The 17,787-nt window shown below is 41.5% G+C and overlaps 1 protein-coding gene across 3 annotated transcripts in view; it reads left to right on the top strand.

Annotated features, from left to right (window-relative positions):
• SHC3 (SHC adaptor protein 3) overlaps positions 1-17,787 on the top strand; it is a 179,806-nt gene extending 162,019 nt beyond the window's left edge. For all 3 annotated transcript variants that reach the window (XM_043927465.1, XM_043927466.1, XM_043927464.1), the window contains one exon: positions 17,358-17,787. In XM_043927465.1, the coding sequence (XP_043783400.1) occupies positions 17,358-17,486 (129 nt within the window). In that variant the 3' untranslated portion in view covers positions 17,487-17,787. The remainder of the gene's footprint in view (positions 1-17,357) is intronic.

The raw sequence follows: 17,787 nt of genomic DNA, 5'->3' as shown, positions 1-17,787 counted from the left end.
ACAGTCCACAGGGTTGCAAAGAGTAGGACACGACCAAAGTGACTTAGTGTGCACGCGTGCACACACACACACACACACACACACACACACACACACACATTTAACCTGAAGTTTGCTTTATGTCAGTTCAGATCAGTCGCTCAGTCATGTCTGACTCTTTGTGACCCCATGGATTGCAGCACGCCAGGCCTCCCTGTCCATCACCAACTCCCGGAGTTTACTCAAATTCATCTCCATTGAGTTGGTGATGCCATCCAACCATCTCATCCTCTGTTGTCCTCTTCTCCTCCTGCCCTCAATCTTTCCCAGCATCAGGGTCTTTTCAAATGAGTCAGCTCTTCGCATCAGGTGGCCAAAGGATTGGAGTTTCAGCTTCAACATCAGTCCTTCCAATGAAAACTCAGGACTAATCTCCTTTAGGATGGACTGCTTTATGTAGTATTGACATATTAATAATATTAAATCTTCCAGTTCATGAGCATGAATGTCTTTCCATTTTTTAAAAATATTTTCTTTAATTTCTTTCAAAATGTTTTGTAGACTTCATTGTACAAGGCTTTTTCCTCTTTGGCTAAGTTAATTTCTAAGTATCTCATTCTGTTTTTTTTGGTGTAATTATATATGGAATTGCATTCTTATTTTCATTTTCAAATTGTTTATTGTTAGTATATAAATGCTACTGATTTTTGTGTGTTGACTTTATACCTTGTTACTTTGTTGAATTCATTTATTGGCTCTAACACATTTTTTTTCATGTGTGTAGAGTCTTTAGGTTTCTCCATGTAAGATCATATCATTTGCAAACAGAGAATTTTACTTTTTGTTTCAAATTAGTTGGCTTTTATTTTTCTTTTTGACTAATTACCCTGGCTAGAACTCCTATGTTCAACGGAACTGCTGTATTGAAGAAGAGGTAAAAGCAGGCATCCTTGCCTTTTTCCTGATCTTAGAGGCAAAGCTTTCAGTTTTTTACCATTGGATATGATATTGGCTATGGGTTTTTCATATATTATTTGTGTTATTTTGAAGTAGTTTCCTTCTATGGAAGGGTGTTAAATTTTGTCAAATGTTTTATGTATCAGTTGAGATTATCGTGCTTTTTTATCCCCTTGATTCTGTTAATGTGATGTGTTTTCAAACATTGAGCCATTCTTGCATTTCTGGAATAAGTCTCACTTGGTCATTAGTCATTTTAATATTATGTTGAATTTGATTTTCTGATATTCTGTTGAGGACTTTTACATTGATGTTCATGAGGGATGTTGTTCTGTAGTTTTTGTTTTTTTCTTGTAGCATCCTTGTCTGGCTTTGGTATCAGGATAATGCTGGTCTCACAGAATGAGTTAAGAAGTTTCCTCTTCTTTTTGGGAGAAATTTGAGGATTGGTATGAACTCTTTTAAATGTTTGGTAAAAGTCACCAGTGAAGTCATCAAGTCAGGCTTTTCTTTGTCAGGAGATTTTTGATTACTGATTCAATCTCCATACTAGTTATCTCTATTCATGTTTTCTATTTCTTTGTGATTTAGCCTAACCGATAAGGCTATTTGTCTGTTTCATCTGGGCTATCCAGTTTGCATACTGTTATTCATAGTATGCTTATAATCCTTTTTTTATTTCTGTAGAATCAGTAATACTGTTGCCATTTCATTTCTGATTTTAGTAATTTAGACACTTTTTTCCCCTTAGCTAACTAAATGTTTGTCAATTTTGCTGAACTTTTTTGAAGAAACAACTTTTGGTTTCAGTGATTTTTTTCTGTTGTTTTTCTATTCTCAGCCTCACTTAGATCTGCTCTAATCTTTATTATTTTCTTCCTTCTGCTTGCTTTGAGTGTAGTTTGTTCCTTGTTTCTTAAGTTGTAAATCTAAGTTGTTTGATCTTTCTTGTTTTATAATCTAAATGTGTAAATCTATATGTTGTCTCTTATTGATACCTGCTTCATCCTGTTGTGGTCAGAGAAGATACTTTGTATGACCCAAGCACAGCCATAAATAAATAAAAATTTTTTTTAATTAAAAAAATCTATTGAAACAATTTGTAGCCTAACATATGGTCTATCTTGGAAAGTACCCTGTGTACATGTGAGAAGAATGTATGTTCTATTGTTAGAGAGTTATGTATAGTGTTGAGTCTTGTGTTGTTCAAGTCCTCTATTTCTTTACTTATCATTATTGAAGGTGGGGTATTGAAGTCTTCAAATACTGTTGGAAAGCTGTCCGTCTCTCGCTTCCATTCTGTCAATTTTTGCTTCATATAGTTTGATGGTCTGTTATTAGATGTGTAAATATGTATAAGTGTTATATCTTCTTGCTATATTGAAACTTTTATTAGTATGTAGTGTCCTTCTTTGTCTCTTCATTTAAAGTCTATTTTGTCTGATATTGGTATTGCTACTGTCACTAACTTTTGTTTATTATTTGTATAGAACAAATATTTCCATCCTTTGGATCTAAAATGAGTGTCTTGTTTATGGCACTGAGTTGGTTTTTTTTAAATTATCTATTTTTACCATGTCTTTTGACTGTAGAGTTCAGTCCATTTACATTGAATGTAATTACTGAGCAAAGTAATGCTCAAAATTCTCCAAGCCAGGCTTCAACAGTATGTGAACCATGAACTTCCAGTTGTTCAAGCTGGATTTAGAAAAGGCAGAGGAACCAGAGATCAAACTGCTAACATTCACCCGTACATCGAAAAAGCAAGAGAGTCCCAGAAAAACATTTACTTTTGCTTTATTGACTACACCAAAGACTTTGACTGTGTGGATCACAACAAACTGGAAAATTCTTAAAGAGATGGGAATACCAGACACCTGACCTGCCTCCTGAGAAATCTGTGTGCAGGTCAGGAAACAACAGTTAGAGATTTACATGGAACAAAAGACTGGTTGCAAATTGGGAAAGGAGTGTGTCAGGGCTGTATATTGTCAGCCTGCTTATTTAACTTATTTGCAGAGTACATCATGTGAAATGCCAGGCCGGATGAAGCACAAGCTGGAATCAAGATTGCCAGGAGAACTAGCAATAACCTCAGATACGCAGATGACACCACCCTTACGGCAGAAAGCGAAGAACTAAAGAGCCTCTTGATGAAAGTTAAAGAGGAGAGTGAAAAAGTTGGCTTAAAACTCAACATTCAGAAAACTAAGATCATGGCATCTGGTCCCATTACTTCATGGCAAATAGATAGAGAAACAATGGAAACAGTGACAGACTTTATTTTGAGGGGCTCCAAAATCACTGCAAATGGTGGCTGCACCCATGAAAATAAAAGATGCTTGCTCCTTGGAACAAAAGCTATGACCAACTTAGACAGCATATTAAAAAGCAGAGACATTACTTTACTAACAAAGGTCCATCTAGTCCAAGCTATGGTGTTTTTAGTAGTCATGTATGGATGTGAGACTTGGACTGTAAAGAAAGCTGAGCACTGAAGAATTGATGCTTTTGAACTGTGGTGTTGGAGAGACTCTTGAGGGTCCCTTGGACTGCAAGGAGATCTAACCAGTCAATCTTAAAGGAAATCAGTTCTGAATATTCATTGGAAGGACTGATGCTGAAGCTGAAAGTCTGGTACCTTGGCCACCTGATGGGAAGAACTGAATCATTGGAAAAGACCCTGATGCTGGAAAGATTGAAGGTGGGAGGAGAAGGGCATGACAGAGGATGAGATGGTTGGATGGCATCACTGACTCGATGGACATGTGTTTGAGTAGGCTCCAGGAGTTGGTGATGGACAGGGAAGCCTGACGTGCTGCAGTCCATAGCGTCGTAAAGAGTCAGACACAACTGAGTGACTGAACCAAACTGATAAGAAAGGACTCATTTCCATAATTTTGCTATTTCTGTTCTAATACCCTATAACTTTTTTTTCTGTCATTTCTTACATTACTGTCTTTGTGTTTAGTTGATTTTTTATCCATGTGTAAAATGACTTAATTCCCTTCTTATTTCCTTTAGTATTTATTCTATCTCTACTTTCTTAGTAGTTATCGTGAGGCTTATATTTAACATCTTAAAGTTATAACTTTCTAATTTGAATTTGTAGCATCTTAACTTCACTAGCATACAGCATACAAAATCTCTGCTACTTTATAGCTCTGTACCAATTCCATGACTGAGCGACTGAACTGAACTGAACCCACTCCTTTCATTTGTTGATATTCCAAAATTATATGTTTATACATTGTGTGTCCAAAAACATAAACTAACATTTTTAATGCAATAGTCTCAAATTATGTAGAAAACAAAATGTGAAGTTACAAACCAAAGTTACAAAAATGCTACCTTTTATAATTGCCCATGGGCTTTACCTCTACTGCGATCTTTGTTTCTTCATATAGCTTTGAGTTATTATCTAGTATCTTTCATTTCAACCTGCAGGACTCCTTTTAGCATTTCTTCCTGGGCCCGGCCTAGTGGAAATGAACTCTCTCAGCTTTATTTTATCTGTGAATGTCTTAATTTCTCCTTCACTTTTGAAGGACAGTTTTGTTGGAAATAAGATTCTTAACTGACAGTTGTTTTTTTTTTTTTCTTTTAGCTTTTAAATATATCAACCCACTGTCTTCTGGTCTTCAACATTTAAGATGAGAAATTTTACTGAAGATCTCTTGTATGTGACAAGGCACTTCTTTCTTGCTGCCTTCAAGACTCTCTCTTTGACTTTGGCTTTGACAGGTTGATGATAATGTGTCTTGGTGTAGGTCTCTGTTTTTGTCCTTCTTAGAGTTTATTGAGCTTCTTGGATGTTTCAGTCAGTTAAGTTCAGTTGCTCTGTTGTGTCCAACTCTTTGCAACCCCATGGACTGCAGCGCGCCAGGCTTCCCTGTCCCTCATTAACTCCCAGAGCTTGCTCAAACTCATGTCCCTTGAGTTGGTGATGCCATCCAACCATCTCATCCTCGGTTGTCCTCTTCTCCTCCTGCCTTCAATCTTGCCCAGCATCAGGGTATTTTCAAATGAGTCAGTTCTTCCCATCAGGTGGCCAAAGTACTGAAGCTTCAGCTTTAGCATCAGTCCTTCCAATGAATATTCAGAATTGATTTCCTTTACGATTGACTGGTTGGATCTCCTTGCAGTCCAAGGGACCCTCAAGAGTCTTTCCCAACACCACAGTTCAAAAGCATCAATTCTTCAGTGCTCAGCTTTCTTTATAGTCCAACTCTCACATCCATATATGACTTCTAGAAAAACCATCGTTTTGACTAAATGGACCTTTGTTGGCAAAGTAATGTCTCTGCTTTTAAATATGCTGTCTAGGTTTGTCATAGCTTTTCTTCCAAGGAGCAAGTGTCTTTTAATTTCATGGCTGCAGCCACCATCTGCAGTGATTTTGGAGCCCAAGAAAATAAAGTCTGTCACTGATTCCATTGTTTCTCCATCTATTTGCCATGAAGTGATGGGACTGGATGCCATGATCTTAGTTTTTTGAATGTTGAGTTTTAAGCCAACTTTTCACTCTCCTCTTTTACTTTCATCAGAAGGCTCTTTAGTTCCTCTTTCTTTTCTGGTCCACAACATATCTGTGCTTCTCTGGCATAACTCTGAAGAGATCTTGACTGAATTTCCCTTTTGGTCACTGTGGTTAGCCTTCCACCTTTTTTCTTTTCTACTATCAAAAACAGACTTTGCTGACTTTTGGGCAAACTTTGGGGATGATTGAGACTCATCAGTACCTTGGAACTGGAAAAAGAAGGGAAGTTAGACCAGGAACCAGAGGCAGAGAGTCCAAATTGTCCCCCTCACCCTAGATGTGGCTGATCAGGGAAACCACATCCCTGGAGGGGGAGACTGGAAGGTGTCCAGGACTCCACCTGTGCAGGGATTCACAGTCCAGCTTACAATTTGCGTAGAAAATGGGTGTTCATGTGAATCAAGGCATCTATTGGGAAATGAAAGCAATTGGTGTGCAAAATTGCAGGTGTAACCCTTCGAAATACAGTCCCAGGGCCTCACGTGGAGCTGGCACTGTGGCCATTGGATTTAGGAAGGGCCCCGACTGCACTTTCATTTCAAATCTGGAAGAGGCCAGGCAGCATGGCCAGGGTGGATCCACATCCCACCTGGGTTAGGTTGCATTCAGGCATGAACCTTTGGGGGTGGGAGGGTCTCCCAGTGGACCCAACCAAGGCTGAGACAGTAGACAGAGGGCTACAGGTCTGTGTATGCACCTCTTCCTGTGGAACCAGAATTTCCATAGGAGATATCTTCAACTGACACCTTTGCCCGCTCTAGCGCCACCGTATGGACTGAACTGAATGTAATCACTTTGCCATCAATTGAGTGTACTTGTTAAGGCACAATCTTTTTTTAAATGGCTGCTCCCCCACCCGGCTTCACTGCCAGCAGGGGGCTCCACAAATATCATTCCCTGCTCTATTAATACATCTCTTCAGGATGCCTGTTGCCTTCAGGGTAGGTTTAAACTGCTCCGTATGGTATGAAAAATAGGAACAGTGAACATTTACCAAGCACATTCTAGGGGCCCTGTACTGTGTGAAATTCTTCATCCACATGAATCATTTGCTTCTGATGAGAATCCTATGAAGTAGGAGTATTACAATAACCATTTTACATAGAAATGAAGGCTCAGAGATGTCAGTAACTTGCCCTAAATGGCACCATTAGGAGGTGGCAGGCGGGGATTTGAACCCAGGTGCCCAGAACTGTTTTCTTGCTACTACACCTGACGATCCTCACACGGGCCAGGGGCAGGTGCAGTGGTGCTTGGCAAAGCACACAGGATCTGCTTGGCACCCAGCTAGGTGAGGAGGGAAAGGGCCGGGGTCTGGCTCGGGAACCCCAAGCCAGTTTTTATGTCAGTGGAGCATATTTAGAAGGCCCCCATAACTTCTGTTTTGATACTGAGGGGTGAATGAACATGGCAGGTACTGTCACCTTCCTGTCAACGATGCAATTAGACCAACAGCTCCCAGCTGTACCTTCTCACTTGGTGATTCTCAGCACGGGGCCCCCTGTCTGGCAGCTGCAGCATTACCTGGAACCTGCTATAAATGCAAATTCTAAGGTTCTACCTGCTGAGTCAGAGCAGGTGAAGGGGAGGGGTCAGACAGTCTGTGCTTCCAGAAGACCCCAAAAGCTTTTGATGCCGCTCAAGTTGACAACCACAGCCTAGTGACAACCACGCATCCTCCCCAGCCTGAACATGTTGAGGCCTCTGCCTGGGGCTTTGCATCATAGGGTTGCTCCATGGCTAGGAAGACAATGTCTGGGGAGGGCAACACCAGGTAATAATGAAGGAACCTTCCAGCTCTCAGTTCAATTTCTTCGCCATTGTGATCTGCCGGCCACTAGAGGGAGCAGAAGGCACATTGCTTCCAGCCTGGGAAAGGGGTGGCTGAGCCTCACCTGGAGAGGATGCAGGTGAGTGTCCATCCTCAGCCCAGCAGCCCAGTCAGCCTTGCAGGAGAGTCTGCTCTGCATGCTAGCCCATGCCTTTTCTCTTTCTAGTTCTATCTGTGTTCAGTCTTTTACAGAGTTATCAGGTTAGCTTTGTGTGATGGCTTTGCCATCCCTGGGTTCTCAACCTGGGACCAGGGTCTTCCCCTGCTGTAAGTGTATTTGGCATGGCTTCTGATGGCAGAATGATTGAAGGCAAAAGGAGAAGAGGGCGGCAGAGGACGAGATGGTTGGATGGCATCACTGATTCAATGGACATGAACTTGGGCAAACTCCAGGAGACAGTGAGGGACAGGAAAGCCTGGCATGAGGTTGCAAAGAGTTGGACATGACTGAGCAACTGAACAGCAACAACAACCGGTGGTGGAGGGTGCTACTGGGTCAGACAGCTTGAGGGGGTGTTGGGGATCCCAGATTTCCTCCTTTAAGCTGGACTTAGGACTTTTTTAGTGCTGTCTTGAACAGTGCCTTATCAACTGGTGTCTCGGCGGGTTCATAGAGGTGAGCACTTAGAGCTCATAGGGCTCTCGGGGATCTCCCAGGGATAAAATTGCTGCATTTGGAGAGACTACAATTCTATCCATCTATGGAGATCCTAAAAGATCATTTTAAAGATAGAATTAGCAGTGCCAGTTGATGCTAATAGCAAGGGATTATTACATTTTCTGAACAGTTTGAACAAAACTTCACAAACCCAATAACTGCTGGGGAGTTCCAAAGGGCTGATCCAGCAGCCCCATACCATCGAGGGCATGGAGGCTCACCTGTGATGTAATCGGCACTCGTGTCCAACTCTTTGCAACCACTGCCGTCTTCCACTGCTCATCAAGGTGAAGAGCCCAGGCTGCAGAGCAAAACTTAGGCGCAGGATGTCGTTTCCAACAGATGTCACACCTGGCTTAGTCAAGCTTGGTGGAGGAAAGGTTTAGGATCAGTGACGAGGGTGAGCAAAGAGCTCAGTCTTCACTCAGCCTTCTCCTGTGCCCTGAGTTACCAGACTTGGGTATTTTACTCCAAAAATTAACTTCCTGAGGTTGATCCGCCACCTTCACCCTCACCATTGTACATACTGCTAGGACAGTGGCGTGGAATTGCTGGATCATATGGTAATTCTATCTTTCATTTTTTGAGGAATCTCCATATTGTTTTTTTCCACAGAGGCTGCATCAGTTTATATTCGCACCAACAGTGTAGGAGGGTTCCATTTTCTCCACATCCTGGCCAACACTTGTCATTTCTTGTCTTTTTGATAATAGCCGTTCTGGCAGGTGTGGTTTTCATTGTGGTTTTGACTTGTATTCCTTTGATGACTAGTGATGTTGAGTATTTTTCCATATGCTTGTTGGCCACGTATATGTCTTCTTTGGAAAAATGTCTCTTAAAGTCCTGTGCCCACTTTTAATTGGGTTATATTTAGTTTTTTTTTTTTTTTTTTAATGTTGAGTTGTGTGACTTCTTTGTATATTTTGGATATTAACCCCTTATTGGGTATATTATTTGCAAATATCTTCTCTAGTTCTGTAGGTGGCCTTTTCATTTTGCCGATAGTTGCCTTCACTGTACAAAGGCTTTTTCATTTGAAATAGTCCCGTTTGCTTATTTTTTGCCTTTGTTTCCCTTGCCTGAGGAGACATATCCAAAATAATATTGCCAAAACAGATATCAAAGACTGTACTGACTATGTCTTCTTCTAGAAGTTTTATGATTTCAGCTTTACACTTAAGTCTTTAATCCATTTTGAGTTTATTTCTGTATATGGTGTGAGAAAGTATTCCAGTTTTATTTTTTCATATGTAGCTGTTCAGTTTTCCCAACACCATTTATTGAAGAAGCTGTTTTTTTCCATTATATATTCTTTCTTGGCCCATTTGAAAATCTGACTGTTTGTTTTCTTACTGTTGGTTTTACAAGTTCTTTGCCTATTTTAGATAATTGTCCAAAGTTTTTTTTTTATTATTATTTATTATATGTATCTCTTGCAAATATTTTCTTTCCATCTGTGGCATACCTTCTCATACCTTCTCATTCTATTGATAGTGTCATTTGAAGAGCAGGGTTTTTAAGTTTAATAAAGTCCAACTTCTTATTTCCTTCTTTCATGGATCATGATTTTGGTGTCATAAATAAAAAGTAATCAACAAACTCACAGTCATCTAGGTTTTCTCCTATGTTATCTTGTACGAGTTTTATAGTTTTGAGTTTTATCATCCATTTTGAGTCAACTTTTACGGAGGGTGTAAGGTTTGTGTCCTGTTTAATTTTTTGTATGTGAATGTCCAGTTGTTCCAGCACCATGTGTTGAAAAAAAAATCTTTACTTCATTGTACTGCTTTTGCTTCTTTGTCAAGCATCAGTTGTTTCTATTTGTTTGGTTCAGGGTCTGGGCTATCTTATTCTGTTCCATTGCTCTATTTGTCTATTCTTTCATCAATACCACACTTTATTTATTACTATAGCTTTATAGTAAATTTTGAAGTTGAGTATTATCAGTTTTCCATCTTTATTCTTCTCCTTTGATATTGTGTTGGCTATATTTTATTTTTTGCCTTTCCATATAGACTTTAGAATAAGTTTGTCAATATACACAAAATATCTTGCTGGGATTTTGATTGGGATGGCATTGAATCTGTAGATCAAAGTGGAAAGAACTTACATCTTGACAATATTGAGTCTTCTTACCCATGAATATGGAATATATTCCACTTTTTAGTTTTAAAAAATTTCTTCCATTATAATTTTGTAGTTTTCCTCCTAGAATTGTGTATATATTTTGTTAGTTATATATCTAAGTCTTTCATTTTGGGAATGCTAATATAAATAGTGTTGTTTTAAATTTCAAATTCAGCTTGTTCATTGCTTACATATAGAAAAGCAATTCACTTTTGTATATTAACCTCTTATCATGAAACCTTGATGTAATCACTTATTCATTCCAGGACAGTTTTTTTTTTTTTTTGGTTGTTGTTGCTGTTGATTATTTTGAGTTTTATTAATAGATAATCATATCATCTGTGAGCAAACAGTTTTATTTTTTCCTTCTCAAGTATTTCCTTTCTTGACTTATTGTATTAGCTAGGACTTCCATTTTGGTGTTGAGAAAGAGTAATGTAATGGGACATCCTTGCCTTGTTCCTAGTTATAGTGGGAAAACATCATTACATATAATATTCCTTTATTATCCTTTTAATGTTCATGAGATCTGTAGTGATGACCCTTCTTTCTTTCTGATATGAGTAATTTGTGTCTTCTTTCTTTTTCTCTTAGATAGCCTGGTTAGAGGCTTACTGATTTTATCTTTTAAGAGAAGTAGCTTTTGGACTCATTGATTTTCTGTGCTGATTTCCTATTTCAATTTCATTGATTTCTGCTCTAATTTTTATTATTTCTCTCTCTTACTTTGAACTTAAATTGCTCTTGCTTTTCTAGTTTCCTATGGTGGAAGTTTAGATGATTGATTTCAGATGTTTCTTCTTTTACAGTACATGCATATTTTAGTCTATCCTCCTTGTTGTTCAGCCACTAAGTCATGTCCAGCTCTTTGCCACCCCATGGACTGCAGCAGGCCAGCTTCCCTGTCCTTCATTATCTCCTGCAGTTTGCTCAAACTCATGCTCATGGTGATGCTGTCCAACTGTCTTATCCTCTGCCACACATAGTTTTCTAGGGTTAACATTCCTTGTGTCATTTTTGTAGCAAAATCCTTTATGCATCTGGAGGAGTTTGTCCTAAGTTTATCTGGGTTGCTGGGCTTTTAAAATCAGCCTTTGACATTTCCAACACATGGCAGGTGAGCCCCACAGACAGCTCTGTGGGCTGCAGGTTCTCTGGGCAGAATCCAGATGGGCTTTCAGCATGTATTTATGGGAGTGAAGTAGACTATTTCTTTATATTTCTTACTCCTTCTGTGTGCCTTTGTTTCCATGTGTGCATGTTTATACTGGCCATCCTATGCACTACAAAAACATTGACAAGTGGTCCTCAGCTTGGGCAGCATGTTGCAGTCATGGAGGGAATATGAAACAGGCTAGTGGCCAGGCCTCACCCCGAGCTCCTGGCGGAGCTGGCCTGGGCATGGAGTTCTGGAAAGCAACTCAGGTGATGCCAACATAAGCCCAGGTTTAGACCACTGTCCCAGACACTTCCCCATCATAAATCCTGCATCTGCCCTATTGCCTTAGAACAGAAATGAATGTTAATCATTAAGAAGTGGGAATAAGGAATCAATGTAAAGGCTAACACCCTGACAGTACTAGGCTCAAGCTGACCTCCTGGATGCCTTCATCCTCCTAAAAGGGGCCTGTTATGTTACTCAGGGGTCTTTCTGGGTGGGAAATTCTATGGAGCTCCAGGAGGATTAAATAACCTTGATGCAAAATGCCAGAAAGTCTTGGTAAGGTGTTTTTTTTTCCTGAATGTGCCCATCAGATTACATCCTTACTGAGGCTTAATGCCCAAGAGTCAGGGGACCTGACTGGGAAGTTTCTTCCCCTTAAATACTTACAGAGGTGGGTGGAGAGGGGCCTCATAGCAGAGTTGGATCCCAGGAGAGGAAAGCATCCTCATTTAGAAAAGTTTAAAACCCGAAGCAGATGGCTTCTGATATCCACATCTGGAGCATAGAGTTAGCGGGGGAGTGGGATATGGGACTGAAGGCCCAGAGATACAGGACTAAAAGGCATCCCATGTCTTTGAGGTTGATGGAGAGGAGAGATAAGAGTGACCACATTATGGCAGGGGAGTGAGATTAAGAACCTGGGGAAAGGTGAATGGACCTAGAGACTGTCACCTTGAGTGAAGTATCAGACAAAGAAAGAGAAATATCATATGATATCACTTATATGTGCTTATTAAAAAAATGGTTCAAGTGAACTTATTTACAAAACAGAAATAGAGTCACAGATGTAGAAAACCAACTTGTGGTTACCAGGGAGGAAGGTGGGGAGGGATAAATTGGCAGATTGAAGTTGACATATACACACTACTATATATAACATAATGAAGAAGAACATACTGAATAGCACAGGAAACTCTACTCCATACTCTGTAATGACCTACATGGGGAAACACTCTAAAAAAGAGTGGATATATGTATATGTTGGACAAGGAAATGGCAACCCATTTCAGTGTCCTTGTCTGGACGATCCCATGGACAGAGGAGCCTGGTGGGCTACAGTCCATGGGATCACAAAGAGTTGGACATGACCGAGTGACTAATACATACACACATGTATATGTATGGGATTCTAGATGGCACTAGTGGTAAAGAACCCGCCTGCCAGTGCAGGAGACATAAGAGACACAGGTTTGATCTTTGGATAGGGAAGATCCCCTGGAGGAGGGCATGACAACCCACTCCAGTGTTCTTGCCTGGAGTATTCTTGTACTTGCCTCCGGTATTCTTGCCTCCATGGACAGAGAAGCCTGGAAGACTACATGGAGGCAAGATATCTTTTTCTCCTTTGCCTTTAGCAAAGATAAACCTATTTGAATGCAGAGTTCAGTTCAGTTCAGTCGCTCAGTTGTGGCTGACTCTTTGTGACCCCATAGACGGCAGTACACCAGGCCTCCCTGTCCATCATCAACTCTGACAGTTTACTCAAACTCATGTCCATTGGGTCGATGATGCCATCCAACCATCTCATCCTCTGTCATCCTCTTCTCCTCCCACCTTCAATCTTTCCAAGCATCAGGGTCTTTTTAAATGAGTCAGTGTTTTGTATCAGGTGGCCAGAGTATTGGAGTTTCAGCTTCAGCATTAGTCCTTCCAATGAATATTCAGAACTGATTTCATGATGGACTGGTTTGATCTCCTTGCTGCCCAAGGGACTCTCAAGAGGCTCCTCCAAGACCACAGTTCAAAAGTATCAATTCCTTGGTGCTCAGCTTTCTTTATAGTCCAACTCTCACATCCATATATGACTACTAAAAAAACCATAGCTTTGACAAAGTAATGTCTCTGCTTTTTAATATGCTGTCTAGGTTGGCCATAGCTTTTCTTCCAAGAAGCAAGCGTCTTTTAATTTCATGGCTGTAGTCACCATCTGCAGTGATTTTGGAGCCCAGAAAAACAAAGTCTGTCACTGTTTCCACTGTTTCCCCATCTATTTGCCATGAAGTGAGGGGACCAGATGCCATGATCTTAGTTTTCTGAATGTTGAGTTTTAAGCCAACTTTTTCACTCTCCTCTTTCACTTTCATCAAGAGGCTCTTTAGTTCTTTGCTTTCTGCCATAAAGATGGTGTCATCTGCATATCTGAGGTTATTGATATTTCTCCCAGCAATCTTGATTCCAGATTGTGATTCATCCAGTCCAGCATTTCTCATGATGTACTTGGGATATAAGTTAAATAAGCAGAGTGACAATGTACAGCCTTGACGTACTCCTTTCCCGATTTGGAAGCAGTCTGTTGTTCCATGTCCAGTTCCAACTGTTGCTTTCTGACCTGCATACAGGTTTCTCAGGAGGCAGGTCAGGTGTCTGGTATTCCCATCTCTTTCAGAATTTTTCACAGTTTGTTGTGATCCACACAGTCAAAGGCTTAGGTATAGTCAATAAAGAAGAAGTAGATGTCTTTCTGGAACTCTCCTGCTTTTCTGATGATCCAACAGATGTTGGCAATTTGATCTCTGGTTCCTCTGCCTTTTCTAAATCCAGCTTGAACATCTGGAAGTTCACAGTTCGTGTACTGTTGAAGCCTGGCTTGGAGAATTTTCAGCATAACTTTACTAGCATAAGATGAGTGCAATTGTGTAGTAGTTTGAACATTCTTTGGCATTGCCTTTCTTTGGGATTGGAATGAAAACTGACCTTCTCCAGTCCTGTGGCCACTGCTGAGTTTTTCAAATTTGCTGGCATATTGAGTGCAGCACTTTCACAGCATCATCTTTTAGGATTTGAAATAGCTCAGCTGGAATTCCATCACCTCCACTAGCTTTGTTCGTAGTGATGCTTCCTAAGGCCCACTTGATTTTGCATTCCAGGATGTCTGGCTCTAGGTGAGTTATCATACCATCGTGATTATCTGGGTCATGATCTTTTTTGTACAGTTCTTCTGTGTATCTTTGCCACCTCTTCTTAATATCTTCTGCTTCTGTTAGGTGCATACCATTTCTGTCCTTTATTGTGCCTATCTTTGCATGAAATGTTCCCTTGGTATCTCCAATTTTCTTGAAGAGATCTCTAGTCTTTCCCATTCTATTGTTTTCCTTATTTCTTTGCACTGATCACTGAGGAAGGCTTTCTTATCTCTCCTTGCTATTCTTTGGAACTCTGCATTCAAATAGGTTTATCTTTCTTTTTCTCCTTTGCCTTTAGCTTCTCTTCTTTTCACAGCTATTTGTAAGGCCTCCTCAGACAACCATTTTGCCTTTTTGCATTTGTTTTTCTTGGGGATGGTCTTGATCCCTGCCTCCTGTACAATGTCATGAATCTCCATCCATAGTTCTTCAGGTACTCTGTCTATCATATCTAATCCCTTAAATATATTTCTCACTTCCACTGTATAATCCTAAGGGATTTGATCTAGGTAGGTCGTACCTGAATGGTCTAGTGGTTTTTCCTACTTTCTTCAATTTAAGTCTGAATTTGGCCATAAGGAGTTCATGATCTGAGCCACAGCCAGCTGCTGGTATTGTGTTTGCTGACTGTATAGAGCTTCTCCATCTTTGGCTGCAAAGAATATAATCAATCTGGTTTCCATATTGAACACCTGGCAATGTCCATGTGTAGAGTTGTCTCTTGTGTTGCTGCAAGAAGGTGTTTGCTATGACTAGTGTGTTCTGGCAAAACTCTCTTAGCCTTTGCCCTGCTTCATTCTGTACTCCAAGGCCAAATTTGCCTGTTACTCAAGGTATTTCTTGACTTCCTACTTATGCATTCCAGTCCCCTATAATGAAATGGACATCTTTTTAGGGTGTTAGTTCTAGAAGATCTTGTAGGTCTTCATAGAACCATTCAACTTCAGCTTCTTCAGCATAACTAGTCGGGACATAGACTTGGATTACCGTGATATTGAATGGTTTGCCTTGGAAATGAACAGAGATCACTCTGTCGTTTTTGAAATTGGAGCCAAGTACTGCATCTCAGACTTTTGTTGACTATGATGGCTACTCCATTTCTTCTAAGGGATTCTTGCCCATAGTAGTAGATATAGTGGTCATCTAAGTTAAATTCACCCATTCTAGTTCATTTTAATTCTCTGATTCCTAAAATGTTGATGTTCACTCTTGCCATCTCCTGTTTGATGACTTCCAATTTCCCTTGATTCATGGACCTAACATTCCAGGACCTAACATTCCATGGACCTAATATTCCTATGCAATATTGCTCTTTACAGCATCAGACCTTGCTTCCATCACCAGTCACATCCACAACTGGGTGTTGGTTTTGCTTTGGCTCTGTCTCTTCATTCTTTCTGGAGTTATTTCTCCACTGATCTCCAGTAGCATATTAATAGGGCACCTACTGACCTTGGGGAGTTCATCTTTCAGTGTCCTATCATTTTGTCTTTTCATACTGTTCATGCGGTTCTCAAGGCAGGAATACTGAAGTGGTTTGCCATTCCCTTCTCCAGTGGACCACGTTTTGTCAGAACTCTCCACCATGACCTGTCCATTTTGGGTGGCCCTACATGGCATGGCTCATAGTTTCATTGAGTTAGATAAGACTACAGTCTATATAGGCTTGCAAAGCATCAACACAACTGAAGTGACTTAGCACACGATGCATGAATGTATATGTAACTGACACACTTTGCTGTAGCAGAAACTAACACAATACTTTAAATCAACTATTTGTATTGATACCACAACTATTTATATTGGAATATATTTTACTCCAATAAAACAAAATAAAAAAGAACCTGGGGAAAGAATATTGGGACAATTAAGGAGAATGGATGTGTCTGCAGGTCCCCAAGGTAGGAATGGGAGAGATCTGGTTGCTCCGGGAGGGATAGGTTCTGAGCAGTGAGGCTGGAGAGAGAGAGTGGAGTACCCAGGCATCCCAGATCCATTGTGAGGGCCAACTCCGGGCTTGGAGCATCCGTGGATGTAGCGAGGTGCCTGCTCCCTGCCCCACCTCCCCTCCAAGGAGCAGGCCCCCGGGGCTGCATCCAAAGCAAGAGAGACTGCTCCTGGCCAGACCTCACACTGCCTCTTTCAAGTGTGGCCTCTACTATAAGTGTACTGACTCAGGGTGGTGGGGGGGACTGGTGGCCTCCAGGGACCAGAGCACAGGCCCAGTGAGCAGAGCAAAGAGACAGAGCTCCTCCTGGCACCCTCACCCCATCTCAGGCCCTCATCTGTTCAGGAGGAGTTCATGGACAGGCACCATGCCCAGCTCCAGGACTGAGTGACCAGGAATTGCAGCACTGCCCCTCCATCGCAGTTAGGGTCACCCTCCAGTAAAAACTTGGAGCCCCTCCTCACAGCCATGGACTCCTTCCTGGCAGGCAGGCAGGATGCTGGTGGGCGGCCTGGGGAGAGTTGGTGAGGAAGGAAGGGACCTGAGAGTGCTGAGCTGGAGGCTGAGTTGGGTTTCCAGGTGGAAGAAGCACAGTCTGGGCCAGGGACCACTGTCCAAAGCCCCAAAGGTGGCAGGGGCTCTGGAGCCTGTAGACACCACTGGATGGTGTGGGACAGAGGTTTCTGGGTCCCAGGAGGGCAGGAGGGGAGCAGGAGAGAGGAGGCTGGCACCAGTCCCTGGTTGCTAAAGGTGGAGGAGGGCATGGTTCAGTCCCAGAGGGGTGGACAAATGAGCTAACTGAATTGACTGGCTGGTGACAGTGACCAGGGGCTTGGCAGACACCATCTCTGGAAGGGTGATCCCGGGTGCCTAAGGAGCCTGCCCTTCCAGTTTTGACTCCCAGTGAAAAGGGATGTTCTCTGTCTTCTGACTGTGGGTGGTGCTAACCTTCCTTGTGCATCCTTCCCAGATCCGGACAAAGGACAGGATCTTTGACAGTATCAGTCACCTCATCAACCACCACCTGGAAAACAGCCTGCCCATCGTCTCCGCCGGGAGCGAGCTCTGCCTGCAGCAGCCAGTGGAGAGGAACCCGTGACCTGCCAGCTGCCCTGTCCGACACCGCACCTGTGGTCAGGAGGGCTTGGTTCTTCCCAGTAGATGGATATCGGGCCCTGGGAATGTGGGCAGCTGTCCATTGGCTCAGAGCTTTGTGCAGAAGCCCCAGGAGGAAGGCTTCCCTAAGATGCAAGTTTCATAAACTTGTTCAGAATTCTCATTAGCATATTAAAGGTGTACATACCTATACATCCTGTACAAATTATCCCTCTATATTTATATTTTTTAAGACTAAGAAAGATGTAAGACTAATGTTCTGTGCTGTATGTTTTTAATGAAAA

This window comes from Cervus elaphus, chromosome 16 (genome assembly GCF_910594005.1).
Source record: "Cervus elaphus chromosome 16, mCerEla1.1, whole genome shotgun sequence".
Taxonomy (NCBI): Eukaryota; Metazoa; Chordata; class Mammalia; order Artiodactyla; family Cervidae; genus Cervus; species Cervus elaphus.
Note: the sequence above shows the minus strand (reverse complement) of the source record. Positions and strands in the feature narration are given on the sequence as shown.